We start from the raw sequence: 26,296 nt of genomic DNA, 5'->3' as shown, positions 1-26,296 counted from the left end.
TTCTCATTTCTCAAGGTTGTTTATTGGTTTTTATCTATAAAATTTTTTTCTCCTGTCCAGCCGAGGTCGTCTCAGCAGGACAGTCAGAGGCACTCTGCCCGCCCCGGGGCAGTGTTATCTTCTTATACAAAAAAATCTACAATATTTAAAACTACAATATTTAAATATACAATATTTACAATTACTTTCCAACACCTAGCACCTCTGTCAGACAGCGAGCTTCTACTCTAAACTAAAATAAAAGCGCCAACACCACAGCACAAGATGGAGGCCAAGAAGAAGGAGAAAGGCCGGACACGCCCAGATTCCTCCATCTTGCCCCATTCTAAAAACACCAAAAATCTATTTTTTTCACCCCGTGATAAATTCGCTATCATTCCACCTAAACTTCCGTGGCTTGCAATTCTTCATAGAAGGTTGGTAATTGTTTTTTTCCAATCAAAGGCATGGGGTGGGGTCCTGGGCTCTGTGCCGAGGTCTCTGAGCCCCCTGGGCATGAGCTCAAGCCCTCCAGGGCCGCCAGAGGAATTTCCTGGGTTCTGAAACTTCGGGAAAAGGAGGAAACACTTGGGGAAGGGAGGAAATGGGGAGGATTCATCCCGCCAAGGGCACAACAAGGGTAAAAACCCCACACGCCAAACCGGGCTCCTCCTGGAGCCATCCCAGACCTCCTGACGGACTCAGAGGGCTCCCCTCAGGAGCAGATCCGCAGCGAGAACCCGAATCCCACCCAGTCCAGGGGCGACACGGCCCTCCCGGCCACCGCCGGCCCTGGCAGCGCTGGCCCCGCGTCACCTCCAGGGAGGAACTTCTGGGTTCTGAAACTTCGGGAAAAGAGGAAACACTTCGAGAAGGACTCATCCCGCCAAGGGCACAACAAGGTTAAAAACCCCACACACCAAACTGGGCTCCTCCTGGCCGATCCTCGGAGCCATCCCAGACCTCCTGACGGACTCAGAGGGGCGGCATCACTCGGGATTCATCCCCTCAGGAGCAGATCCGCAGCGAGAACCCGAATCCCACCCAGTCCAGGGGCGACACGACCCTCCCGGCCACCGCCGGCCCTGGCAGCGCTCGCCCCGCGTCACCTCCAGGGAGGAATTTATGGGTTCTGGAACTTCGGGAAAAGAGGAAACACTTCGAGAAGGACTCATCCCACCAAGGGCACAACAAGGTAAAAACCCCACACACCAAACTGGGCTCCTCCTGGCCGATCCTCGGAGCCATCCCAGACCCCCTGACGGACTCAGAGGGCTCCCCTCAGGAGCAGATCCGCAGCGAGAACCCGAATCCCACCCAGTCCAGGGGCGACACGGCCCTCCCGGCCACCTCCCGGTCCCGGCAGCGCTCGCCCCGCGTCACCTCCAGCAGCCGCGCCCCCAGGCCCATCTTGAACCAGGGCAGGACCCTCTCTCCGTTGAAGGCGGCGCGGGTGTGCTCCAGGATGGGGACGTCGTCGCCGGCGCTGAAGAAGGCCACGCGGCGCCCCTCGTAGTCCAGCGCCACGCGGAGGCGGCGCGGCGGCGGGCGCAGGGGCGGCCTGGCCCGCGGCGAGGTCAGCGAGTGGAAGGCCTCGAGCGCCCACACGCCCTCCTGGGGCCTCAGGCTGAGGGGGCCCCTCCTGCGGGCCGACTCCCGCACCACCCCCAGCGCCCAGACGCCGCCCCGGCCCACCTCGACCTCCCAGAAATGGCGGCCCGAGGTGAAGCCGCCCCGCGCCAGCACGCAGGGCTCGAAGTCGAAGCGCTCGGGGTGGTCGGGGACGTCGCGGGGCTGGAGCTGCCCCCGAGCCTCCCTGGCGTCGGCGGAGAGGTGCAGGTGAGGGTGGGCGGTGTGGGGGTCCAGGGTGAGGGAGGCTGCGGGGAAAGGGAGGGGTGGGGGGGAGTCGGCATTCTGGAAAAGGCCGTGCTGAAAAGGGGGGGAAATCCCCCTGAAAAATGCCTTAAAAGTTCCCTGGAAAATGCCCTGAAAAATGCCTTAAAAATTCCCTGAAAAATGCCCTTCTGAAAAGGGGGAAATCCCCCTGAAAAATGCCCTGAAAAAATCCTCTGAAAAACGGGGAAATCCCCTGAAAAAATGCCTTAAAAGTTCACTGGAAAATGCCCTGAAAAATGCCTTAAAAGTTCCCTGAAAAATGCCCTTCTGAAAAGGGGGAAATCCCCCTGAAAAATGCCTTAAAAGTTCACTGGAAAATGCCCTGAAAAATGCCTTAAAAATTCCCTGAAAAATGCCCTTCTGAAAAGGGGGAAATCCCCCGAAAACTGCCCTGAAAAATCTCCTTAAAAAAGGGGGAAAATGCCCCAAAAATCCCCTGAAAAATGCCCTTCTGAAAAATCGTCTGAAAAAGGGGGAAATCCCCCGAAAAATGCCCTGAAAAATCTCCTTAAAAAAGGGGGAAAATCCCCCGAAAAAATGCCCGTAAAAATGGGGAAAAATCCACTGCAAAATCTCCTTCTGAAAAATGCTCTTCTGAAAAAGGGGAAAATGCCCTGAAATATCCCTATTATATTATATTATATTATATTATATTATATTATATTATATTATATTATATTATATTATATTATATTATATTATATTATATTATATTATATTATATTATATTATATTTTTATAATATTATTAAATTATCCTATATAATATTACAAATTCTATTATATTGTATTCTATTTAATAACAACAATAACAATAACAATAACAATAATAATAATAATAATAATGCTTTTAAAAGATTCATCACTTCCTTCCTGCGCCCCCCAGCACAGGCAGGACGGGGCAGGACTGGGATCAAACTCCCTGGGAAATCCCTCCCAGCCCCATCCCGTCCCACAGCGCGGAATTCCCGTGCAGGGAAAGGGAGGGAAATTCTCTTTTTGGGATATTCTGGGGCCCGTGCGCAGCCAGGGTGGGGAATCCCTCCCGCAGACCCAAACCCCGAATTTCCCGCCCCAAACTCACCCGGCTCCTGCAGCAGGAACATGAGGCTGTCTGGGGAGAGAGAGTTCAGGGATCCGGGGTCAAAAATCACCTTTATCCCCTGGGATGGGGCCCCCGGCGCGGCCAAACTCGTCCCCAGGGTTCGGGTTCCCCTCTCTGTCCCTTCCCTGGCTTTTCTGACCTCTGGGGTTCCATTTTCCCACCTGCCACCCACAAAATTCTGATTTTTTGGGTGAGACCTGGGCTGGATTTTCCCTTCCTCTGCAATTCCCAGCTGGTTTGGGAACCAGGAAAAACCTCAGGGAAAACCTCAGGTGAAAAATATCAGTACCTGGATATCCCCCCCAAAAAAAAACCCCAACATTTCTGCCAAAATAACCCAATTTTTGCCAGGTATCCCACAAAATTACCCCATTTGTGGGGAATTCCACAAAATTACCCCATTTCTTCCAGTTATCCCACAAAATAACCCCATTTCTGCCAGGAATTTCACAAAAAAAACCCCATTTTTGCCCAGAATCTCACAAAAAACTCGTTTCTGTTGAGTATCCCACAAAATACCCCATTTCTTCCAGGAATCCCACAAAATAACCCCATTTCTGCCAGGAATCTCACAAAAAAACCCCCATTTTTGCCAGGAATCTCACAAAAAACTCGTTTCTGTTGAGTATGCCACAAAATACCCCATTTCTCCCAGGAATCCCACAAAATAACCCCATTTGTGGGGAATTCCACAAAATATCCCCGTTTCTGCCAGGAATCCCACAAAATAACCCAATTTCTGCCAGATATCCAAAAAAAAATAACCCAATTTCTGCCAGGAATCCCACAAAATAACCCAATTTCTGCCAGATATCCAAAAAAAAATAACCCAATTTCTGTCAGGTATCCCACAAAATAACCCAATTTCTGCCAGATATCAAAAATATAACCCCATTTTTGCCAGGAATCCCAGCAAATGGCCCCGTTTCTGCCAGATTTTGCCCCATTCCTCGTGGATTCCCCACCCAGGCCCACCTTGGCATCTCCTCAAGGTGCCCCTCACCAGGACGCTGCTCTGCACAAAATCCTCCAGGCTCCTCTGCAGCTCGGGGGAGACCTCGGCCGGGGGCTGGAACCGCATCATCTCACAGCTGCCAGAAAGCGGGGCGAAAAAGGGGGAAAATGGGAAAAAACGGGCCGAAAAAGGGAAAAAATGGGAAAAAACGGGGCGAAAAAGGGGAAAAATGGGAAAAAACGGGGCAAAAAAGGGGGAAAATGGGAAAAAACGGGCCGAAAAAGGGGGAAAAAAGGGAAAAAAACGGGGCAAAAAAGGGAAAAAATGGGAAAAAACGGGCAAAAAAGGGGGAAAATGGGAAAAAACGGGGCAAAAAAGGGGAAAAAAAGGGAAAAAAACAGGCCAAAAAAGGGGGGGAAAAACGGGCCAAAAAAAGGGAAAAAACAGGCCAAAAAAGGGAAAAAATGGGGAAAAACGGGCCAAAAAAGGGGCAAAACGGGCCAAAAAAGGGAGGGGGGGGGGGAAGGGCCAAAAAAGGGGAAAAAAAGGGGGGAAAAAAAATGGTAAAACCCCCCCAGTCCGATGATTCATTTTATTCTCATTAAATGTTCTCCCAGGAGCAGTAAATATTAAATTAAATGTAAAATTAAATATAAAATTAAATATAGAATTAAATATAAAATAAAATATTGAATAATATATTGAATAAAATAAATAAAATATTAAATAAAATATTAAATAAAATATTAAATAAAATATTAAATAAAATATTAAATAAAATATTAAATAAAATATTTTCCCTGCCCTTCCTGGGCAGTTTCCTTCCCCCCGGACCCAAATTCCCGAGCCCGGAGCAGAGCAGTGGGGATTTGGGTGGGAATTTGGGTGGGAATTGGAGGGAATTTGGGTGGGAATTTGGGTGGGAATTGGAGGGAATTTGGGTGGGAATTGGAGGGAATTTGGGTGGGAATTTGGGTGGGAATTTGGGTGGGAATTTGGGTGGGAATTTGGGTGGGAATTTGGGTGGGAATTGGAGGGAATTTCATCCGGAGCTGCCTCACCTGTCCAGGAGCTGTTGGATGTCCTGAAGGTGGGAGGAGAGAGGAGATGGTGAGAGATGGGTGGGTTTTGGAGATTTTTGGTGATTTTTTTGGTGATTTTTTCGTGATTTTTTTTTGTGATTTTTGGGTGATTTTTCAGTGATTTTTTTGGTGCTTTTTCAGTGATTTTTGGGGCTTTTTTGGTGGGGTTTTTTGGGGAGGGTTTTTGGGGGGGGGTTTGGGGATTTTTTTTGGGGGGGGGAATTCTTGTGGAATTTTCGGGGGGATTTTTTTGGGTAGATTTTGGGGGTTTTTTTGGGATTTCCTGTGGATTTTTGGGGGGCTTTTTTGGGTAGATTTTGGGGGATTTATTTGGGGGTTTTGGGGGCTTTATTTGGGGGCTTTTTGATGGATTTTGGGGGGATTTATTTAGGGATTTAGGGGGATTTATTTGGGGGCTTTTGAGGGGATTTTGGGGTATTTATTTGGGGATTTTGGGGGATTTATTTGGGGGGATTTTGGGGGCTTTATTTGGGGGCTTTTGGGGGGATTTGGGGGGCTTTATTTGGGGGCTTTTTGGGGGATTTTGGGGTATTTATTTGGGGGATTTTGGGGGCTTTATTTGGGGGCTTTTTGGGGGATTTTGGGGCACTTATTTGGGGGATCTTGGGGTATTTATTTGGGGGCTTTTGGGGGGATTTTGGGGGCTTTATATGGGGGCTTTTTGGGGGATTTGGGGGTATTTATTTGGGGATTTTGGGGTATTTATTTGGGGGCTTTTGAGGGGATTTTGGGGTATTTATTTGGGGATTTTGGGGGATTTATTTGTGGGGATTTTGGGGTATTTGGGGATTTTGGGGGCTTTATTTGGGGGCTTTTGGGGGGATTTGGGGGGCTTTATTTGGGGGCTTTTTGGGGGATTTTGGGGCATTTATTTGGGGATTTTGGGGGCTTTTTGGGGGATTTTGGGGCACTTATTTGGGGGATTTTGGGGCATTTATTTGGGGGCTTTCAGTGGATCCATCCCAGTCCACACCCAGTCCCCGTCCCCGGGGCGTCCCCGCTCTGTCCCACCCGGGCAGCTCCCGAGGGGGGATGGCCTCGGTGCTGAATTTCCCATCCCGAGTCTCCTCCGTTCCTCCTCCCGGGCGCTCCCACCTGCAGGAACCGGCCCGGCGGCTGCTGGAGCTTCCCCTCCATCTCCCACGCCAGCGTCTCCACGCGCGACAGCTCCTCCGAGACCTCGTCCAGGGCGCGGCGCCGGGCGCGGGCCAGGGCGGCCTCCAGGGCCCCGAGCTGGGCCCGCAGGCGCCGCTGCTGCTCCTCCAGGCAGCGCCGCAGCCCCTGGAGCTCCCGCGCCAGCCGCTGCCCCTCGGCCCGCGCCCGGGCCTGCGGGAGGGGAGGAGACGCGGATGGGATGGAGCGCTCGGGTTCGGGAATGGAACAAATTCAATGAAATGAGGGGAGGAGACGCGGATGGGATGGAGCGCTCGGGTTCGGGAATGAACAGACTCAGAATGAAAGGATGTGGGGAGGAGACGCGGATGGGATGGAGCGCTCGGGGTTCGGGAATGGATGGACTCAGAACGAAAGGATGAGGGGAGGGTTCCCCTGGGGACCTCTCAGGTGCCTCAGAAATGGGGGGAAGGAGAGGGAAATTGGGGGTAAAATGGAGGCTGCGTCCTCCAAAAATCCGAGAGACCCCAGGGAAGGCCCCGTGGCCTCTCCCCTTATTTGAACAAAGCCAAAAAAGAAAGGACTTCTCTGTCTCCTTTTTGGGCACAAACCTCTGGTGTTTGGGGATAAATTTTCCTGTCTCCTTTTTGGGCACAAACCTCTGCTGTTTGTGGGTTAATTCTCCTGTCTCCTTTTTGGGCACAAACCTCTGATATTTGGGGATTTATTTCCCTGCCTCCTTTTTGGGCACAAACCTCTGCTGTTTGTGGGTTTATTTATTTCCCTGCCTCCTTTTTGGGCACAAACCTCTGCTGTTTGTGGGTTTATTTTCCCGACACCTCCCTCCCCTCGTTATCTCCCTGCCGCAGCCCTGGCTGAACCCCAGCTGATAAACCCAATGCTCCATGAGCCAAATTCGGGAGGTTTGGCCTCAAAACAGCGCTGGGGCCGAGGGAGAGACCCAAAGCCCAGATCCAACCCGGCCCCCAAGCCCCCAAGCTGCTCCCACCAGGTGCAGACTCCTCCAAGCTCCGGATTTTCGGCTTTCCAGGAATTTTTCTCTCTCCTCCTTCAAAGCCTGGAGGCAGCTCTGGATCTGCTCCTGCAGGGAAATAAAAAGTGAACTTGGAGGGGCTGAGAAAAACCCGTTTTTCCCACCAAAATTTCCTCTATCCCTCGTTTGAGATGGGAGATGCTGATTATATTTTTTTTTTTTTAATTTTATTATTATTTTCCAAGAAGGAGCGAGGAGCTGAGCCAGAGCCAGCCCCATGTACAGGGAGGGCTGGGAGCCCCAGATAAGAGAGATTTCCCCCCCCAAAAAAAAAAAACCATTCCTGGCCTCCAGAAATTTGGGTTCTGGGATAAAAACCACCATCTTTAAAAACCCCAGGCCGATTTTTCAGGTGTTTATGTTTACCAGAACGTTTTAGACATAATTGTAGACAAAACATTGCGTCCATTTATGACTTCTTTAAGTTTATAGAGAATTCTCCAGAAGCTTTTTTTGCAGGAGAAAAGGAGCAGAAAAGAGGTTTCTAAATGAGCTGCAGCTCAACAAAAAATAGTTTGTATTTATTTGAAATTAAAGAAGCAGAAAGGACATTGAGATCAGAGTAAGAGCACCACCAAAGGGGTTTAAAACACCACCAGATTAAAAACCACCACCAAAGAGAAGCATTTTGAGGCGTTTCCACCCACTCTGGGCACTGAAATCACCTCAAATCCAAACCCACGGGGACCGAGGAGGTTTTCCCCAATCACGGTGGTCTCACCTCCTCGGATGTCACCATCCCCAGGGTGTCACCATTGTCCAGGTGTCCCCATCCCCTGGGTGTCCCCATTGTCGGGGTGTCCCCATCCCCTGGGTGTCCCCATTGTCCGGGTGTCCCCATCCCCTGGGTGTCCCCATTGTCCGGGTGTCCCCATCCCCAGAGTGGCACTGTCAGGGGTGCCACCATTCCCAGGATGTCACCATTGTCCAGGTGTCTCCATCCCCAGGGTGTCCCCATTGTCCGGGTGTCCCTGTCCCCTGGGTGTCCCCATTGTCCAGGTGTCCCCATCCCCTGGGTGTCCCCATCCCCAGGGTGGCACTGTCAGGGATGTCCCCATCCCCTGGGTGTCCCCATTGTCCGGGTGTCCCCATCCCCTGAGTGTCACCATTGTCCAGGTGTCCCCATCCCCTGGGTGTCCCCATCCCCCGGGTGGCACTGTCAGGGATGTCCCCATCCCCAGGGTGTCACCATTGTCCAGGTGTCACCACTCCCAGGATGCCACCACCCCCTGGCTGTCCCCAGGCGCTCACTCCCGGTACTCCCGGTGTCCCCATCCCCTGGCTGTCCCCATTGTCCGGCTGTCCCCATTGTCCGGCTGTCCCTGTCCCCATCCCCCGAGTGTCCCCAGGGCTCTCACCCGGTACTCCCGCGCCGCCTCCTCGGCGGGCACCACTTGGTGCTCCCGGTGCTGCTCCCGGTGATGCTCCCGGTGCTCCCACGCGCACTCGGGGCACAGCAGCGCCCGCTCCTCGCGGCAGAAGAGCCGCAGCGGCTCCCGGTGCCGCCCGCACACGGAGCCGCCCCCCGGCGCCCCCGGCGGCACCGCCTGGAGCAGCCCCGGCAGCAGCTCCCGGGCGATGCCCGCGATGTGCCCGAGCTCCCGGCTGGGTCTCAGGCTGCTCCCGCCCGGGGCCGCGTCCCGGCACTGCGGGCAGCAGAGCGGCCCCGCCGCCGCCGCCGCCGCCGCCGCCGCCCCGGGGCCCGGCCCGCAGCGCTCCACGCAGCCCCGGCAGAAGTTGTGGCCGCAGCGCAGCGAGACGGGGTCGCGGAAGAGCTCCAGGCACACCGGGCACGAGGCGGCGGCGCGGAGCTGCTCGGCGGGGCTGGGAACCGCCATGGGAGCGGCGAGGAGAAGGAGGAGGAGGGTGTGCTTCCTCCCTCGGGGATCCTGGATATTGCGGAGGAGGAGGAGGAGGAGGAGGAGGATGCACGGGGAGCTGGGGATGAAGGAGAGGAGGGTGTCAGGGATGATGGGGATTTGGGGTGAAGGAGAGGAGGATACATGGAGAGCTGGGGATGAAGAAGAGGAGGGTGTGCTTCCTCCCTCGGGGACCCCGCGTACTGGGGAGGAAGAGGAGAAGGATGTGAGGGATGACGGATATTGGGGATGAGGAGGAGGACGCTGTGAGGGGTGCTGGACATTTGGGATAAGAAGAGGATGAGGAGGGTGTGCTTCCTCCCCTGTGGGTGCTGGGAGCTGGGGATGAAGAGGAGGAGGAGGAGGAGGGTGTGAGGGGTGATGGATATTGGGGATGATGAAGGAAAGTTTGGCTGGAGAAGGCAGGGAGGGAAGAAGAGCCGAGATTCAAAATTACACAAAGAAAAATGGGGAGAAGGGCTCAGATGAGCTGAAAGGGACGGAATGAGGGGTAGAAATAAGGGGAAAAGGGAAAAAAAAGAGACGGGAAGGAAAAGGGGAGTGTTTCTGCCCGGTTTCGAACCGGGGACCTTTCGCGTGTGAGGCGAACGTGATAACCACTACACTACAGAAACGCTGTGCCTCGGCCGCCGCGCCGGGAGGGAAAACCGCGGCGAAAATGGGAGATTTTGGGTAAAAAGGGAAAAAATACCCGAGAAAGACCCGGGACAGGGACTGGGACCGGGAAAACCGCGAGGAAAATGGGAGATTTTGGGCAAAAAGGGCTAAAATACCTGAGCGGGACAGGGAAAACCGCGGGGAAAATGGGAGATTTTGGGTAAAAAGGGAAAAAATACCTGAGAGAGACCCGGACCGGGACAGGAACCGGTACCAGAACCGGGACAGGAACCGGGACCGGGACCGGGGGGCTCGGAGCGCCCCGGGCTGCACTGGGGGCGGGGAAAGGTGCCAATGTCCCGCCCCCGGCTCCGCCCTCAACCCCGCCGCGCTGACACCGCCCCCAGTCCTCCAAGACCAACGAGTTGAGTGGTTGGACAAACCCCAGAGGAAGTGGAGCGGCCAAAATTTCCGGTGTTGCTCGGCAACAGGATCCACTTCCGGTCACGCTGGGCAGAATAGGCGGTGCCTCAACCGGAAAGCGGAAGTGCCGCGGCCTTCCCCGTCTGTAGCAGAGCCACCGCCAGGCGAGCGCTGTCGGGGGGACCCGGACCAGAATCAGGACCCAAACAGGAACCGGAGACCGGGACCGCGCTGGGGGCGTGGAAAGCCGGTATTGCCCCGCTTCCGGTTCCACTCTCAGTCCTCCAATAACAACGAGTCGCGTGGCTAGACAAACTCCGGCAACAAGAGCCACTTCCGGTCATATTGAGCGGAAGAGGCGTGGCCTGAGCCGGAAGGCGGAAGTTCCACCGCCTTTCCCGTCTGTGGCGGAGCCGCTGCCGGGCGAGTGCGGCCCGGGAGGAACCGGAGGGAACCGGGGAGACCCGAGAGGAACCGAGCGGGACCCGACGAGCACCCAGCGGGCACCAAGCGACTCCTCCAGCACCGTGAGAGCGCGGGGGGACCGCGGCGGCGAGGCCCGGTGAGGCCTAGCGGGGCCCGGTGAGGCCTAGAGGGGCCCGGTGAGGCCTGGCCCGGGCCGGGGGGGGCTGAGCCGGGTGGAGGAGGAGGAGGAGGAGGAGGAAGAAGAGGAGGAGGAGGAGAGGAGGAGGAGGAGGAGGAAGGCGCCCCACGGGAATGGCGGCGCCGTTGGCGCTGGGCGGCCCCGGTTCCCTGCGGCCGGACCCGGTGGAGACGCTGCAGGAGGAGGCGATCTGCGCCATCTGCCTCGACTACTTCGCCGACCCAGTGTCCATCGGCTGCGGGCACAATTTCTGCCGCGGCTGCATCTCCCGACTCTGGGCCCGCGGCGGCGGCGGTGCAACTGAGCCCGGCCCGGAGCGCTCCGAGCTCGGCGAGGAGGAAGAGGAGGAGGAGGAAGAGGAGGAAGAGCTGGAGGAAGACGAGCTGGATGTAGAGCAGGAGGAGGAGGAGGACGGCGTGGAGGAGGAGGAGGAGGATGACGATATGTGGGAGGAAGATGAGGAGGAGGAGGAAGAGGAGGAAGGCGAGCTGTGGGGAGACCCCGCTGAGGATGAGGAGGAGGAGGAGGATGATGAAGGCGGCGCAGCGTGGGCCGGGGGCGCAGAGGGGAGCGGCCTCTACCTGGGCTACGACGAGGACGTGATGGAGGCGGACGTGGAGGAGGAGGAGGCGGAGGACGAAGACGACGAGGAGGAGGATGATGACGACGACGACGACGAGGAGGAGGAGGAGGAAGGCCCCGCCGCCTTCACCTGCCCGCAGTGCCGCAAATCCTTCTCGCAGCGCAGCTTCCGCCCCAACCTGCAGCTGGCCAACATGGTGCACATCATCCGCCAGCTGCACCCGGGGCCCGCCCCCGCCGCCACCGGCACCACCGGCACCACCGGCACCGGCCCCGAGCCCGGCGGCGCCCCCGGGGGCCCCCCCGAGCTGTGCCCCAAGCACCGGGAGCCGCTGAAGCTTTTCTGCGAGCAGGACCTGGCCCCGATCTGCGTGGTGTGCAGGGAGGCGCGGGGGCACAAGCAGCACAGCGTGCTGCCCCTGGACGAGGCCCTGCAGGAGTGCAAGGTGTGGGGGGAAAATGGGGAGATTTGGGGTTTTTATGGGGTTTGGGGTGCAGGGAGCACAGCCCAGTGCTGCCTCTGGACGAGGCCCTGCAGGAGTGCAAGGTGTGGGGGGAAAATGGGGAGATTTGGGGTTTTTATGGGGTTTGGGGTGTAGGTGGTGTGCAGGGAGCACAGCCCAGTGCTGCCCCTGGACGAGGCCCTGCAGGAGTGCAAGGTGCAGGGAGAATTTGGGGAGATTTGGGGTTTTTATGGGGGTTCAGGGTTTGTTTGGGGTGCCAGGAGCACAGCACAGCATGCTGCCCCTGGACGAGGCCCTGCAGGAGTGCAAGGTGTGGGAAAATGGGGAGATTTGGGGAGATTTGGGGGTTTTATGGGGTTTGGGGTGCAGGGAGCACAGCCCAGCGCTGCCCCTGGACGAGGCCCTGCAGGAGTGCAAGGTGCAGGGAGAATTTAGGGGATTTTTAGGGTTTTTGGGTTATTTTGGGGTTTTTTGGGGGAGTTTGGGGGCTTTCTTTGAGGTTTTTTGGCAGTTTAGGGGTGGTGCCGCACGACGAGGCGCTGTAGGACTGCAAGGCGGGAATTTGGGGAGTTGTGGGGGGGATTTTGGGGTTTTAAATGGGGTTTGGGAAGGTTTTACGGGGTTTGGGGAGGTTTTAATAGGGTTTGAGGGGGCTTGGGAGGAATTTGGGGGGGTTTGGGGCGTTTGGAGGGTTTGGAGATTTGGAGGGTTTTGGGGGCAGTTTGGGGGTTTTGGAGATTTGGGGTTTTTGGGGGGATTTGGGGGATTTGGGACACGAGGGTTGCAGGGTCGGCACTGCCTGGAGCAGGTCAGTGACTGGGGCGGGGGAGATTTGGGGTTTTTGGGGCGTTTTGGGGTTTTTGGGGGTCAGAATCCGCGGATCCGCCCGGGCTGAGCCCCCTCCCCTCCCTCAGACCAAGCTCCAGAGCCACCTGGAGCCCCTCCGGAGGCAGCTGGAGGCGGTGCTGAAGCAGAAATCCAGCGAGGAGGAGAAAATCTCCCTGCTCAGGGTGAGCTCCGCACGAATTCGTCCCTTCCCAGCCCAAAAAGCAGCGCCAGGGCACTCAAATCCATTTTCTGCACCATTTTATCCCTTTCCAGCCCAAAAAGCAGCGCCAGGGCACTCAAATCCCCTTTTCTGCACCATTTTATCCCTTCCCAGCCCAAAAAGCAGCGCCAGGGCACTCAAATCCCCTTTTCTGCATCATTTTATCCCTTTCCAACCAGTGCCAGGACACTCAAATCCCCTTTTCTGCACCATTTTATCCCTTCCCAGCCCAAAAAACAGCGCCAGGGCACTCAAATCCCCTTTTCTGCCCCGTTTTATCCCTTCTGAACTTCCATTCTCAATTCTTAATTCTTCATTAAGGGTGAAAGGCTGGAAATTGTTATTGAAGGAGAGGAAATTTGGGGTTAAAGGAGAGGAAATTTGGGGTTAAAAGGCAGGAAATTGTCACTCCAACCCTGGAAATCCTCACTCCAACACAGAAATCTGGGGTTAAAGGGCTGGAAATCTTTGCTCCAACACCGACTTTTGGGTTAAAGGAGCGGAAATTTGGGGTTGAAGGAGTGGAAATTTGATGTTAAAGGGCTGGAAATTGCTGCTCCAGCACAGAAATTTGGGGTTAAAAGGCTGGAAAAATCATTGTTGAAGGAGTGGAAATTTGGGGTTAAAGGAGTGGAAATTTGGGGTTAAAGGAGTGGAAATTTGGGGTTAAAGGAGTGGAAATTTGGGGTTGAAGGAGTGGAAATTTGGGGTTAAAGGAGTGGAAATTTGGGGTTGAAGGAGTGGAAATTGCCACTCCAACACAGAAATTTGCTGTTAAAAGCCTGGAAATCTTTGCTCCAACACAAAAATTTAGTGTTCAAAGGCTGGAAATTCAGTGTTAAAGGGCTGGAAATTTCGTGTTCAAGGGCTGGAAATGACTGCTCCAGCACCAACTTTTGGGTTTAAGGGCTGGAAATTCGGTGAAAAGGCCGGAAGCTGGGGGCTGAAGGGGCGGAAATTTGGGGTGAAATTGGCGGAAATTCGGCGCTAAAGGGCTCGGAGTGGCCCCTCCGAGCCCGGAAATCGCTGCTGCAATGAGAAAACTGCGGCGGAAAGCCTGGAAATCGCTCAGAACCTCCGAACCCTTGGCCCCGACCCCGCTGTGCCCCTCAGGAGCAGATGCAGGCGGAGATGCAGGAGCTGGAGGCCGATTTCGAGGAGCTGCAGCAGTTCCTGGCCGGGGAGCAGCTGCTGCTGCTGCGGCAGCTGCAGGAGCGGCACCAGGCGCTGCAGGCGCGGCAGCAACGCAACCTCAGCGCCCTGGAGGAGAGGGGAGCGGCCCTGCAGCGCCTGATCAGCGAGGCCGAGGCCGCGGGGAGGCAGGAGGGGCTGCAGCTGCTCAAGGTGGGAGAAACTGGGGTAAACTGGGGTGAACTGGGGTGAACTGGGACTGGGGAAACTGGGATTGAGGGGTGACAGCTCTGGAGGAGAGGGGAGCGGCCCTGCAGCGCCTGATCAGCGAGGCCGAGGCCGCGGGGAGGCAGGAGGGGCTGCAGCTCCTCAAGGTGGGGTTACTGGGATGGACTGGGGTGTTACTGGGGTTACTGGGGGAACTGGGATTGGGATGGGAGCACTGCAGCCTCAGCGCCCTGGAGGAGAGGGGAGCGGCCCTGCAGCGCCTGATCAGCGAGGCCGAGGCCGCGGGGAGGCAGGAGGGGCTGCAGCTGCTCAAGGTGGGGTTACTGGGATGGACTGGGGTGTTACTGGGGTTACTGGGGGAACTGGGATTGGGATGGGAGCACTGCAGCCTCAGCGCCCTGGAGGAGAGGGGAGCAGCCCTGCAGCGCCTGATTGCTGAGGCTGAGGCTGCTCAAGGTGGGATAAACTGGGGCATTAATGGTGTAAACTGGGGGGAACTGGGGTAAACTGGGGTGAACTGGGACTGGGGAAACTGGGATTGAGGGGTGACAGCCCTGGAGGAGAGGGGAGCGGCAGCCCCTGATTGCTGAGGCTGAGGCTGCAGGGAGGGGCTGCAGCTCCTCAAGGTGGGGTAAACTGGGGTGAACTGGGATAAACTGGGGTGAACTGGGGTGAACTGGGGTGAACTGGGAGGTTACTGGTGTGAACTGGGGGAACTGGGACTGGGGAATGGCAGCGGTGCAGCCTGGCAGCACTGGAGGAGGCGGCGCTGCAGCTGCTCAAGGTGGGGTAAACTGGGGGTTACTGGGGTGAACTGGGGGTTACTGGGGTAAACTGGGAGGTAACTGGGGTAAACTGGGGGTTACTGGGGTAAACTGGGGGAACTGGGCCTGGGGAATGGCAGCGGTGCAGCCTCAGCGCCCTGGAGGAGAGAGGGAGAGCCCTGATCAGCGAGGCCGAGGCTGCAGGGAGGCAGTTTTGGGTTAAAATTTAATAAATTTAATAATAAAAAGATCCCCAGTTTTGGGTTAAAATGGGGCAAAATCCTCCCCTTTGGAGCCAATTTTGGGTTAAAACGGAATCCCACAGGACCAACCCAAATCCTCATTAAAATTTTCACTTTTTTCTTTCCCCCCTCTCTGCGTTCGTCATCTCCCAGGACATCAAAGGCACCTTCATCAGGTGAGTCCCCATCCCCGGGAGGGATTTGGGGGCTGGTTTGGGATATTTGGGGGATTTTGGGGCTGGTTTGGGATATTTTGGGGATTTTGGGGCTGGTTTGGGATATCTGGGGGATTTTGAGGCCGGTTTGGGATATTTTGGGGATTTTGGGGCTGGTTTGGGATATTTGGGGGATTTTGAGGCCGGTTTGGGATATTTTGGGGATTTTGGGGCCGGTTTGGGATATTTTGGGGATTTTGGGGCCGGTTTGGGATATTTTGGGGCAGCAGGAAGTGCCCAGAGGACACCTTGGAGCAGCCGAATCCCGATTTTCCTGTTTTTCCCCCCATTTTTCAGGTGTGAGAACATCAAATTCCAGGAGCCCGAGATGATCCCGGTGGACGTGGGGAGGAAGTTCAGGAATTGTTTCCTGCAGGACGTGGTGATGAGGAAGATGGAAAAGGTCTTCAGCAAAGTGCCCCAAGGTGGGGAGGGGGAGAAGGGGAAATTTGGGGTGAAAAGAGTGAAAATTGGGGGTTTAAAGAGTTGGAGCTGAGGGCTCGGAGAGGGGAGAATCTGACGTTTAAAGGGGTGGAAATTTGGGGTTGAAGGAGTGAAAATTGGGGTGAAAAGGCTGGAAATTGGGGACTGGAGGGGTGGGAAATTGTGGGTTAAAAGGGTGAAAATTTGGAAGTTTAAGGAGTGGGAATTTGGGGTTAAAGGGGGGAAAATTGGGGGTTTAAAGGAGTTGGAATTGAGGGTTGGAGAGGGCAAAATCTGTCGTTTAAAGGAGTGAAAATTCTGAGGTTAAAGGGGTGGAAGTTGGGGTGAAAAGGCTGGAAATTGGGGATTGGAGGGGTTGGAAATTCTGAGGTTAAAGGAGTGAAAATTTGGGGTTAAAGGGGTGAAAATTTGGAAGTTGAAGGAGTGAAGATTTGGGGTTAAAGGAGTGAAAATCAGGGGGTTAAAGGGGGGAAGTTTGGGCTAAAAGGCTGGAAATTGGGGATTGGAGGGATTGGAAATTTGGGGTTAAAGGGCTGGAAATGCTCCAACACTGGGGTTGAAGGAGTGGAAATTTGGGGTTAAAGGGCTGGAGATGCTCCAACACCAACACTGGGGTTGGAGGAGTGGAAATTTGGGCCCAAAGAGCTGCGAATCCTCGCCCCAACCCCTGCCCGCCCCCGCAGCCGACGTCACCCTGGACCCGTCCACGGCGCACCCGCGGCTCTGCCTGTCCCTGGACCGGCGCAGCGTCCGTCTGTCCGAGCGGCGCCCGGAGCCCGCGGACGGCGCCCGGCAGCCCCAGCAGCCGCAGCAGCCCCAGCACCAGCACCAGCAGCGCCCGGACGGCACCGGCGGCTCCAGCGGCGACCTCTGCGTGCTCGGCTCCCCCGGCTTCACCGCCGGCCGCCACTACTGGGAGGTGGAGGTGGGCGGGCGCCGGGGCTGGGCCGTGGGCGCCGCCCGCGAGAGCGCCCGGGGCCGGCCCCAGGGCGCCCACACCGGGCCCGCGCCGCCGCCCAGGCGCGAGATCTGGGCCCTGGGCACCTCGGGCAAGAAGTACCAGGCGCTGACGGCCACGGAGCAAACGGCGCTGGCGCCCGCCGAGCAGCCCAGGAGGTTCGGGGTCTACCTGGACTACGAGCGCGGCCAGCTCTGCTTCTACAACGCCGAGAGCATGAGCCACATCCACACCTTCCACATCTGCTGCTGCCGCCAGCGCGTCTTCCCCTTCTTCCGCGTGCTGGCCCGCGGCACCCGCATCAAGATCTGCACCTGATGGGGGCCCAAAGGGGTGACGGACTCGGGGGTGGTTGGTTCCTGAGCTTCTCCTTCTTCTTCTTCTTCTCCTTCTCCTTCTTCTTCTTCTTCATCCTCCCCTTCTTCCGCCTGCTGGCCGGCAGTGCCCTCATCAAGATCTGCACCTGATGGGGGCCAAAAGGGGCGACGGACTCGGGGCGGTGGTTGGTTCTTGAGCTTCTTCTTCTCCTCCTTCTCCTCCTTCTTCTTCTTCTTTTCCTTCTCCTTCTTCTTCTCCTTCTTCTTCTTCTCCTCCTTCTTCTCCTTCTCCTTCTTCTTCTTCTCTTTCTTCTTCATCCTCCCCTTCCTCCGCGTGCTGGCCCGCAGTGCCCTCATCATGATCTGCGCCTGATGGGGGCCAAAAGGAGCGACAGACTCGGGGCGGTGGTTGGTTCTTGAGCTTCTCCTCCTTCTCCTTCTTCTCCTTCTCCTTCTCCTTCTCCTTCTCCTTCTCCTTCTCCTTCTCCTTCTCCTTCTCCTTCTCCTTCTCCTTCTCCTCTTTCTCCTTCTCCTTCTCCTTCTCCTTCTCCTTCTCCTCCTCCTCCTCCTCCTCCTCCCCTCCCTCCGTGCCGGCCCGCGCCGCCCCCATCAAGCCCCGCGCCTGGTGCCGGGGGCGATGGACTCGAGATTTCCGCCGATCCTCCCTCGGAAAGGGGGCGATGGACGCGGGGTGGCCGCAGGTGTTTGGTTCTTGAGGTTGTTCTGGTTCTTCATCCTCGTCCTCATCCTCATCCTCCTCCGGCGCCGCGGAGCTCAGGCTGGGAGGCGCCTTGGGAAAATGGGGCAGGATCCACCTTGGAATTGGGGTTGGGCTGATTGGGGCAGGAAACGCTCGTTTGGAGCCGGTTTTGGGGTAAAATGGGGCAGAATCTGCCCCTCTGGAGCCAATTTTGGGGTAAAATAGGGCAGGATCCGCCCCTTTGGAGCCAATTTTGGGTTAAAATGGAGCAGGATCCACCTTGGAATTGGGGTTGGGCTGATTGGGGCAGGAAACGCTCGTTTGGAGCCGGTTTTGGGGTAAAATGGGGCAGAATCTGCGCCTCTGGAGCCAATTTTGGGTTAAAATAGGGCAGGATCTGCCCCTTTGGAGCTGGTTTTGGGGTAAAATGGGGCAGAATCTGCGCCTCTGGAGCCAATTTTGGGTTAAAATGGGGCAGGATCCACTTTGGAATTGGGTTGGGCTGATTGGGGCAGGAAACGCTCGTTTGGAGCCAATTTTGAGTTAAAATAGGGCAAGATCTGCCCCTTTGGAGCCAATTTTGGGTTAAAATGGGATAAGATCTGCCCCTTTGGACCTGGTTTTGGGTTCGCCTCTTTGGAACCAGTTTTGGGTTAAAATAGGGCAAGATCCGCCCCTTTGGAGCCATTTTTGGGTTGAATTCGAGCAGAATCCGCCCCTCTGGAGCCATTTTTGGGTTGAATTCGAGCAGAATCCGCCCCTTTGGGGCCAATTTTGGGTTGAATTCGAGCAGAATCCGCCCCTCTGGAGCCAATTTTGGGTTGAATTCGAGCAGAATCCGCCCCTTTGGAGCCAATTTTGGGTTGAATTCGAGCAGAATCCGCCCTTGCAGAGCTGACTTTGTTTGGGATCTGTTCTGGACCCGCTCCCAGTTCTGGTCCCAGTTCAGTTCCTGGTGCTGGGAGCTGCCCCCCCCTCCCCTCCCCCAGTTCAATTTTGGGCCTTTCCCGGGATTTTTCCACATTTTGGGACCAATTCCTGTCAGGTTTGAGCCTCCCTCCTTTCCCAAAATCCGCATTTTTTTGGTGCCTGGATTTTTTGGGATTCGGCCCCGTTCCCGTTCTCCCCCTGCTGTTTGCTCCTCCCTTTCCTTGCCATTTTTTGGGGGGAAAATCCCGGATTTTTGGATTTCCCTCTCCCCTCTGGCACTTTACGGGGCTCCCACCCCGCAGCTCTGGAGCTCCCCGGGTTGGGGATAATTTATTTTTATTTTTATTTTTATTTTTATTTCCATCTGGATCCTTTCCCACCCGGGAGCTCCTGCCCCTGCCCCTCCCCTCCCCGGCGTTTTTCCCTGAATTTTGGTGGATTTGGGAAATTCCCTCGTTGGCGTTTCAGAGCTCGTTCGGGATATTTTTGGCTATAAAAACGAGAATTAAACGGAGATTTTAGTTTTATGACTTGTCAATAATAAAGAATAAAGGAGTTGTATCCAAGGCTCGTTGGGTCCTGGGAGGAGCCGCTTCCAGGATCGGTGAATTTTGGGGTGAATTTCCCCAAAATTGGGGTCGGGGCTGCTCTAAAATCAAGCAGAGTCCAATCCCAGCTCATTAATCCTGCTCTGATCCTTGTTAATTAATAATTAATTAACACGGCCTGGAGCTGCGTGTCCAGCTCCCAACCCACTAACAATTTAATATTTAGCAGGTATTTATTTTTAGAAATTAATATTTAGTAGTTATTTTGTTTTAAAAGTTATTATCTAGCAATTATTTACTTTTAAAAGTTAGTATTTAGCAGGTATTTACTCTTAAAAATTATCTATTTACTTTTAAAAATTAATATCCAGCAGTTATTTACTACTAGAAATTAATTTAATATTTAGCAATTATTTACTTTAATTTGGGGTTTAATTAATTTAGGTTCCTCGCATCTTACATGGACCAATTTTGGGGGGTTTTTAATTAATTTGGGGTTTTTTATTAATTGGGGGTTTTTCAAAATCGATTTACCGAGGAACAGCCCCAAATCCCACCCCGTGTGACGTCACCACCTCTTCCCCCTTCCCGAGGTTTTTTGCCCCAAAATCCCAGCAGGGACACGCAGCGACTCCAGCTCCAAAAATCGCCGTTTATTGACAATTTCTTGGGGTGAAAAACGGCAGAATCGGGGCTCAGCGGGTGCCGATGGTCACCTGCCACACCCGCACCAGGTTGTCGGTGTAGCCGGCGAAGAGAGTCTGGGGACAAGGACAGGGGTCACCAAGGGGTCAGGGGTCACCCTGGGGTCAGGGGTCACCCTGGGGTCAGGGGTCACCCTGGGGTCAGGGGTCACCATGGGGTCACCGCTGACCTCAGCCCCAGGTGAGGTCCCCAGGTCAATGTCCCCAGGTCAATGTCCCCAGGTGAGGTCCCCGGGTCAATGTCCCCAGGTCAATGTCCCCAGGTGAGGTCCCCAGGTGAGGTCCCCGGGTCAATGTCCCCAGGTGAATGTCCCCTGCCCAGGTGTTGGGGACCCCAAACCCCCCTGAGCCAGTGAGGGGTCCCCAGGGGCTCATCCCCAAATTCTTGTGCCCAGGTGAGGGTCCCCATCTGAATGTCCCCTGCCCAGGTGAATGTCCCCAGGTGAGGGTCCCCATCTGGCCCAGGTCAATGTCCCCAGGTAAGCGTCCACATCTGAATGTCCCTTGCCCAGGTTAATGTCCCCTGCCCAGGTGAGGGTGCCCAGGTGAGTGTCCCCAATGCCCAGGTGAGTGTCCCCAATGCCCAGGTGAGTGCCCTCAATACCCAGGTGAGTGCCCCAATACCCAGGTGAGTGTCCCCAGTGCCCAGGTGAGTGTCCCCAGTGCCCAGGTGTCCTCACCTGCCCATCTGCTGACCAGGCCAGCGAGGTGCACTGGGGCGGCTCCGCTTTGCTGCTGGTGCTGATCACCTCCTGCTTCAGCTCGTCCACGATGATCTTCCCCTCCAGGTCCTGCAGGTGGCAACAGCCCGGTCCCACCTGGATCCTGCCCAGATCCCCCCTGGATCCTGCCCTGATCTCACCTGGATCCTGCCCAGATCTCACCTGGATTCCACCCAGATCCCCCCTGGATCCTGCCCTGATCCCCCCTGGATCCTGCCCAGATCTCACCTGGATCCTGCCCAGATCCCTCCTGGATCCTGCCCAGATCCCCCCTGGATCCTGCCCAGATCCCCCCTGGATCCTGCCCAGATCCCCCCTGGATCCTGCCCTGATCCCCCCTGGATCCTGCCCTGATCCCCCCTGGATCCTGCCCAGATCCCCCCTGATCCCCCAGCCCAGGTGGCTCAGAAACAGCCTCTGGGTTTCCCCACAGAGCGGTCGGAGGCATTTCAGTGTTTCATCACAGCACGGAGAGGAACCCCAACCCCAACCCCAACCCCAACCCCAACCCCAACCCCAATCCCGTTTCCCCATTATCCCATTTCCCCATTTTCCTGTTTTTTTACCCAGATCTTGATGCCGGGGCCGGTGGCAGCGCCCAGCCGGTATCAGTGGGGCTGAAGCAGAGCGCGTTGATCACGTCCCCGTTCTGACCCCATTCCCGATCCCGTTTCCCCATCACCCCAATCCCATTTCCCCATTTCCCGTTTTTTACCCAGATCTTGATGCTGGGGCCGGTGGCAGCGCACAGCCAGTAGCGGTTGGGGCTGAAGCAGAGCGCGTTGATCACGTCCCCCCCGTCCAGCGTGTACAGGTGCTTGCCCTCGTTCAGGTCCCACAGCATGGCCTGCCCGTCCTGGGGACATTGGGGACATCATTGGGGACATTGGGGACACCCCCAGAACCATGGCCTGCCCGTCCTGGGGACATTGGGGACATCACTGGGGACACTGGGGACATTGGGGACACCCCCAGAACCATGGCCTGGCCATCCTGGGGACACCCCCAGTGGGACATTGGGGACATCATTGGTGACACTGGGGACACCCCCCAGAACCATGGCCTGCCCGTCCTGGGGACAGAGGGGACATCATTGGGGACATTGGGGACACCCCCAGAACCATGGCCTGGCCATCCTGGGGACACTGGGGACACCATTGGGGACATTGGGGACAGGTGCTTGCCCTCGTTCAGGTCCCACAGCATGGCCTGCCCGTCCTGGGGGGACATTGGGGACATCATTGGGGACACTGGGGACACAGAGACACCTCCAGAACCATGGCCTGCCTGTCCTGGGGACACCATTGGGGACGACATTGGGGACACCCCCAGAACCATGGCCTGCCCGTCCTGGGGACAGAGGGGACATCATTGGGGACACTGGGGACCCCCCCAGAACCATGGCCTGGCCATCCTGGGGACACTGGGGACACCATTGGGGACATTGGGGACACCCCCAGAACCATGGCCTGCCCGTCCTGGGGACACTGGGGACACCCACAGTGGGACACTGGGGACACCCACAGTGGGACACCAGGTCCAGAACCAGGACACCTGAGTGTCCCTGACTGTCCCAGCTGTGTCCCCACGCCCCAGCTGTGTCCCCAGCTGTGTCCCTGACTGTCCCAGCTGTGTCCCCACGCCCCAGCTGTGTCCCCAGGTGTGTCCCTGACTGTCCCAGGTGTGTCCCCACGCCCCAGCTGTGTCCCCAGGTGTGTCCCCACGCCCCAGGTGTGTCCCCAGGTGTGTCCCCAGCTGTGTCCCCACGCCCCAGCTGTGTCCCCAGGTGTGTCCCTGACTGTCCCAGGTGTGTCCCCACGCCCCAGCTGTGTCCCCAGCTGTGTCCCTGACTGTGTCCCCACGCCCCAGCTGTGTCCCCAGGTGTGTCCCCAGGTGTGTCCCCACGCCCCAGGCGTGTCCCCAGCTGTGTCCCCAGGTGTGTCCCTGACTGTCCCAGGTGTGTCCCCAGCTGTGTCCCCAGCTGTGTCCCTGACTGTGTCCCCAGGTGTGTCCCCATGCCCCAGCTGTGTCCCCACGCCCCAGGTGTGTCCCCAGCTGTGTCCCTGACTGTCCCAGGTGTATCCCCATGTTCCAGCTGTGTCCCCAGGTGTGTCACCAGGTGTGTCCCCATGCCCCAGGTGTGTCCCCAGGTGTGTCCCCACGCCCCAGGTGTGTCCCCAGCCTCACCTTCCCCCCGGAGGCGCACAGGGAGCCGTCGGGTGACACGGTGACCGTGTTCAGGTACCCCGTGTGCCCGATGTGGTTCGTCTTCAGCTTGCAGTTGGCCAGGTTCCACACCTGGGGGGGGACAGGCAGCTCAGTCCCGGGGCTCCCGGGGGCCCCAGGTGTGCCCAGTTTGGGGCCTCACCTGGAGGGGCCTCACCTGGCCCGGGCTCTCACCTTGACCAGCTTGTCCCAGCCGCAGGAGACGATGATGGGGTTGCTGCTGTTGGGGGAGAAGCGAACGCACGAAACCCACTCGGAGTGGCTCTCGTCCTGTGGGACAGGTGGGGGACAGGTGAGACACAGGTGAGGGACAGGTGAGGGACAGGTGAGAGACAGGTGAGAGACAGGTGAGGGACAGGTGAGGGACAGGTGAGACACAGGTGGGGGACAGGTGAGGGACAGGTGGGGGACAGGTGAGGGACAGGTGAGACACAGGTGGGGGACAGGTGAGGGACAGGTGAGAGACAGGTGAGGGACAGGTGAGAGACAGGTGAGAGACAGGTGAGAGACAGGTGGGGGACAGGTGAGACAGGTGGGGGACAGGTGAGAGACAGGTGAGGGACAGGTGAGGGACAGGTGGGGGACAGGTGAGGGACAGGTGAGAGACAGGTGAGGGACAGGTGAGACACAGGTGAGAGACAGGTGAGAGACAGGTGAGGGACAGGTGAGGGACAGGTGAGAGACAGGTGGGGGACAGGTGAGGGACAGGTGAGAGACAGGTGAGGGACAGGTGAGGGACAGGTGAGGGACAGGTGAGAGACAGGTGAGGGACAGGTGAGAGACAGGTGAGGGACAGGTGAGACACAGGTGAGAGACAGGTGAGAGACAGGTGAGGGACAGGTGAGGGACAGGTGAGGGACAGGTGGGGGACAGGTGGGGGACAGGTGAGAGACAAGTGAGGGACAGGTGAGGGACAGGTGAGGGACAGGTGAGGGACAAGTGAGAGACAGGTGGGGGACAGGTGGGGGACAGGTGAGAGACAGGTGAGGGACAGGTGAGGGACAGGTGGGGGACAGGTGAGAGACAAGTGAGGGACAGGTGGGGGACAGGTGAGAGACAGGTGAGGGACAGGTGGGGGACAGGTGGGGGACAGGTGAGGGACAGGTGAGGGACAGGTGGGGGACAGGTGAGGGACAGGTGAGAGACAGGTGGGGGACAGGTGGGGGACAGGTGAGGGACAGGTGGGGGACAGGTGGGGGACAGGTGAGGGACAGGTGAGAGACAGGTGAGACACAGGTGAGGGACAGGTGAGGGACAGGTGAGGATGTCCCCATTACTGCCCCAAATCCCCCGGAATTCACCCCAAACCCCCCAAACTGACCCCAAACCCCCAAACTGACCCCAAATCCCCCGGAACTCACCCCAAAGCCCCCAAACTGACCCCAAACCCCCATTACTGACCCCAAACCCCCAAACTGACCCCAAACCCCCGGAATTCACCCCAAAGCCCACCCCACCTGCACGGTGTACTTGCAGACGCCCAGGGTGTTCCAGAGCTTGATGGTTTTGTCCCGCGAGCCCGACACGATCTGGCGGTTGTCGGAGGAGAAGGCCACGCTCAGCACGTCCTTGGTGTGCCCCACGAAACGGCGCGTGGTGGTGCCCCTGCGGGGTCGGGTTTGGGGTGAAATACCCGGGAACTGGGAAAAACGGCCGGAAAAACGGGAAAAAACGGCCAGAAATTGGGGGGAAATGGCCATAATTGGGGTGAAATACCCGTAAAATGGGAAAGACAGCTAGGAATTGGGGTGAAATAGCCATAAATTGGGAAAAACGGCCGTAAAAATGGGAAAAAACAGCCAGAAATTGGGGGGAAATGGCCATAAAATGGGAAAAAAAACAGACGGGAATTGGGGGGAAATGGCCATAACTGGGGTGAAATAGCCATAAAATGGGAAAAACCAGCAAGGAATTGGAGTGAAATAGCCATAAATTGGGAAAAACCAGCCATAGAAATGGGGAAAGCAGCCAGGAATTGGGGTGAAAAGAGGCGTGCAATGAGTGACCCAGTGAGAACTGGGATCAGTGGGAATTGGATCGAAGCAGTTTCAGGTAAGATTTGGGGATTTGAGGAGTCTGACCCCACAAATTCCGGCCCTTTTCCAGCTGCATCCCCTCAACGGACACCTCAAAAATAAAAAATCCCCAAAATCCCCAAAATGCCCGGGGCTGCAGGCCCAGGTCTCTCCCATCATCATTGCAGGACTTGTCCTCAGATCCCCGGGGGGATCAGTGGGAACTCAGCTGTAATCATCGGGAGAGGCACGGCGAGCGGCCCGGACCCCAGAACCCCCGGCTTTCACCCCAAAACGCACGTGGTGAGGTCCCAGAGGCGCAGGGTGCCATCCCAGGAGCCGGACAGCGCAAACTGCCCGTCGGACGAGATCACCACGTCGCTGACAAAGTGCGAGTGCCCGCGCAGCGCCCGCTGCGGGATCCCGTAGTTGGTCTCGTCACGCGTCAGCTTCCACATGATGATGGTCTTGTCTGGGGAGAGGGCAACGAGGGGTCACAACGGGACCCCCCAGACTCATTGGGGTCACAACGGGACCCCCGGGAGCCCCCAGACCCAGCAGAGTCACCCCAAGGACCCCCGGACTCAGCAGGGTCACACCGGGATCCCCCCTGCCCGTGATGGTCTTGCTGGGGAGGGGGCAATGGAGGGGTCACAGCGGGACCCCCGGGAACCCCCAGGGACCCCCGGCAGCCCCCCTGTCCCCAGGGACCCCCCCTGCCCCTTCCTCATCCTCACTCCATCCCAGCCCCTTCCTCACCCTCACTCTGCTCTTCCTCATCCTCCCTCATTAACCGGTCCCGCTGCCTCGGGGTCGCCCCCAGCCCCCTGCCGCGGGCTCCCCGCGGTCCCGGCCGCCCTCTCCCCCCTCACAGCAGCCCCCAGAGCCCTCGGGCCCGATGGTCCCGCACCGCGCGAGGCCGACAGGATCATGTCGGGGAACTGCGGCGTGGTGGCGATCTGCGTCACCCAGCCGTTGTGGCCCTTCAGGGTGCCGCGCAGGGTCATCTGCTCCGTCATGGCGGCAGATGGCGGCGGCGGGGCGCGGCGGGAGCGGCGGGATCCGCGGGATGGCGGCGGATGCGCGGAGGCCTCGGCCCGGGCCCGTCCGTCCCCTCAGACCGGCGCGGGCGGAAAGAGGCGGGGACGCTTCCGGCGGAACCGGAAGTGACGTTGCCGTACGGCAGCATGGCGGCCGGCATTGGAAACATGGCGGCCGGCATTGGAAACATGGCGGCCGGCATTGGAAACATGGCGGCCGGCATTGGAAACATGGCGGCGCCCGGTGGGGGTTGTACGGAAAGGGGGGATTTGGGGGGGGAATCTCCCAGTGTCCCCCAGTGCCCCCCCA

At 57.2% G+C, this 26,296-nt stretch overlaps 3 protein-coding genes and 1 non-coding gene across 7 annotated transcripts; 1 reads left to right on the top strand and 3 right to left on the bottom strand.

The window, feature by feature from the left end:
- Positions 1-10,207, bottom strand: LOC118700846 (E3 ubiquitin-protein ligase TRIM7-like). 4 transcript variants are annotated; one of them, XM_054518176.1, is made up of 8 exons: positions 10,125-10,207; positions 8,563-9,142; positions 7,160-7,252; positions 6,133-6,363; positions 4,996-5,018; positions 3,955-4,070; positions 2,959-2,988; positions 1-1,856 (listed from the first exon to the last, which is right to left on the bottom strand). In XM_054518176.1, exons 2-8 carry the CDS (start codon positions 9,040-9,042, stop codon positions 1,261-1,263), a joined length of 1,569 nt encoding a protein of 522 aa, XP_054374151.1. In that variant the 5' UTR covers positions 9,043-9,142; positions 10,125-10,207; the 3' UTR covers positions 1-1,260. The 4 variants fall into 4 exon arrangements, with proteins under 4 accessions (XP_054374151.1, XP_036261313.1, XP_054374152.1 ...); XM_036405420.2 differs by lacking the exon at positions 10,125-10,207 and adding an exon at positions 9,921-9,991; XM_054518177.1 differs by lacking the exon at positions 10,125-10,207 and adding an exon at positions 9,921-9,991 and having other exon boundaries at positions 7,160-7,246.
- TRNAV-CAC (transfer RNA valine (anticodon CAC)) lies at positions 9,626-9,698 on the bottom strand. The gene has a single exon. It is a non-coding gene; the product is annotated as a tRNA-Val (tRNA).
- A 63-nt stretch (positions 10,208-10,270) lies between the features above and the next one.
- Positions 10,271-19,298, top strand: TRIM41 (tripartite motif containing 41). The gene is made up of 6 exons (XM_036405416.2): positions 10,271-11,736; positions 12,669-12,764; positions 13,916-14,146; positions 15,321-15,343; positions 15,680-15,807; positions 16,510-19,298. The coding sequence occupies exons 1-6, from the start codon at positions 10,822-10,824 to the stop codon at positions 17,100-17,102; spliced, it is 1,986 nt and encodes a 661-aa protein (XP_036261309.1). The 5' UTR covers positions 10,271-10,821; the 3' UTR covers positions 17,103-19,298.
- A 619-nt stretch (positions 19,299-19,917) lies between these two features.
- RACK1 (receptor for activated C kinase 1) lies at positions 19,918-26,082 on the bottom strand. Its single transcript, XM_036405427.2, has 8 exons — positions 25,857-26,082; positions 25,247-25,418; positions 24,389-24,536; positions 23,106-23,201; positions 22,893-23,003; positions 21,421-21,561; positions 20,664-20,774; positions 19,918-20,040 (listed from the first exon to the last, which is right to left on the bottom strand). The coding sequence occupies exons 1-8, from the start codon at positions 25,963-25,965 to the stop codon at positions 19,975-19,977; spliced, it is 954 nt and encodes a 317-aa protein (XP_036261320.1). The 5' UTR covers positions 25,966-26,082; the 3' UTR covers positions 19,918-19,974.
- Positions 26,083-26,296: the final 214 nt, after the last annotated feature.

The sequence above is a fragment of the Molothrus ater genome, chromosome 39, assembly GCF_012460135.2.
Source record: "Molothrus ater isolate BHLD 08-10-18 breed brown headed cowbird chromosome 39, BPBGC_Mater_1.1, whole genome shotgun sequence".
Classification (NCBI taxonomy): domain Eukaryota; kingdom Metazoa; phylum Chordata; class Aves; order Passeriformes; family Icteridae; genus Molothrus; species Molothrus ater.
The sequence above is the reverse complement of the archived record's forward strand: the minus strand, read 5'-3'. Positions and strand labels throughout refer to the sequence as shown.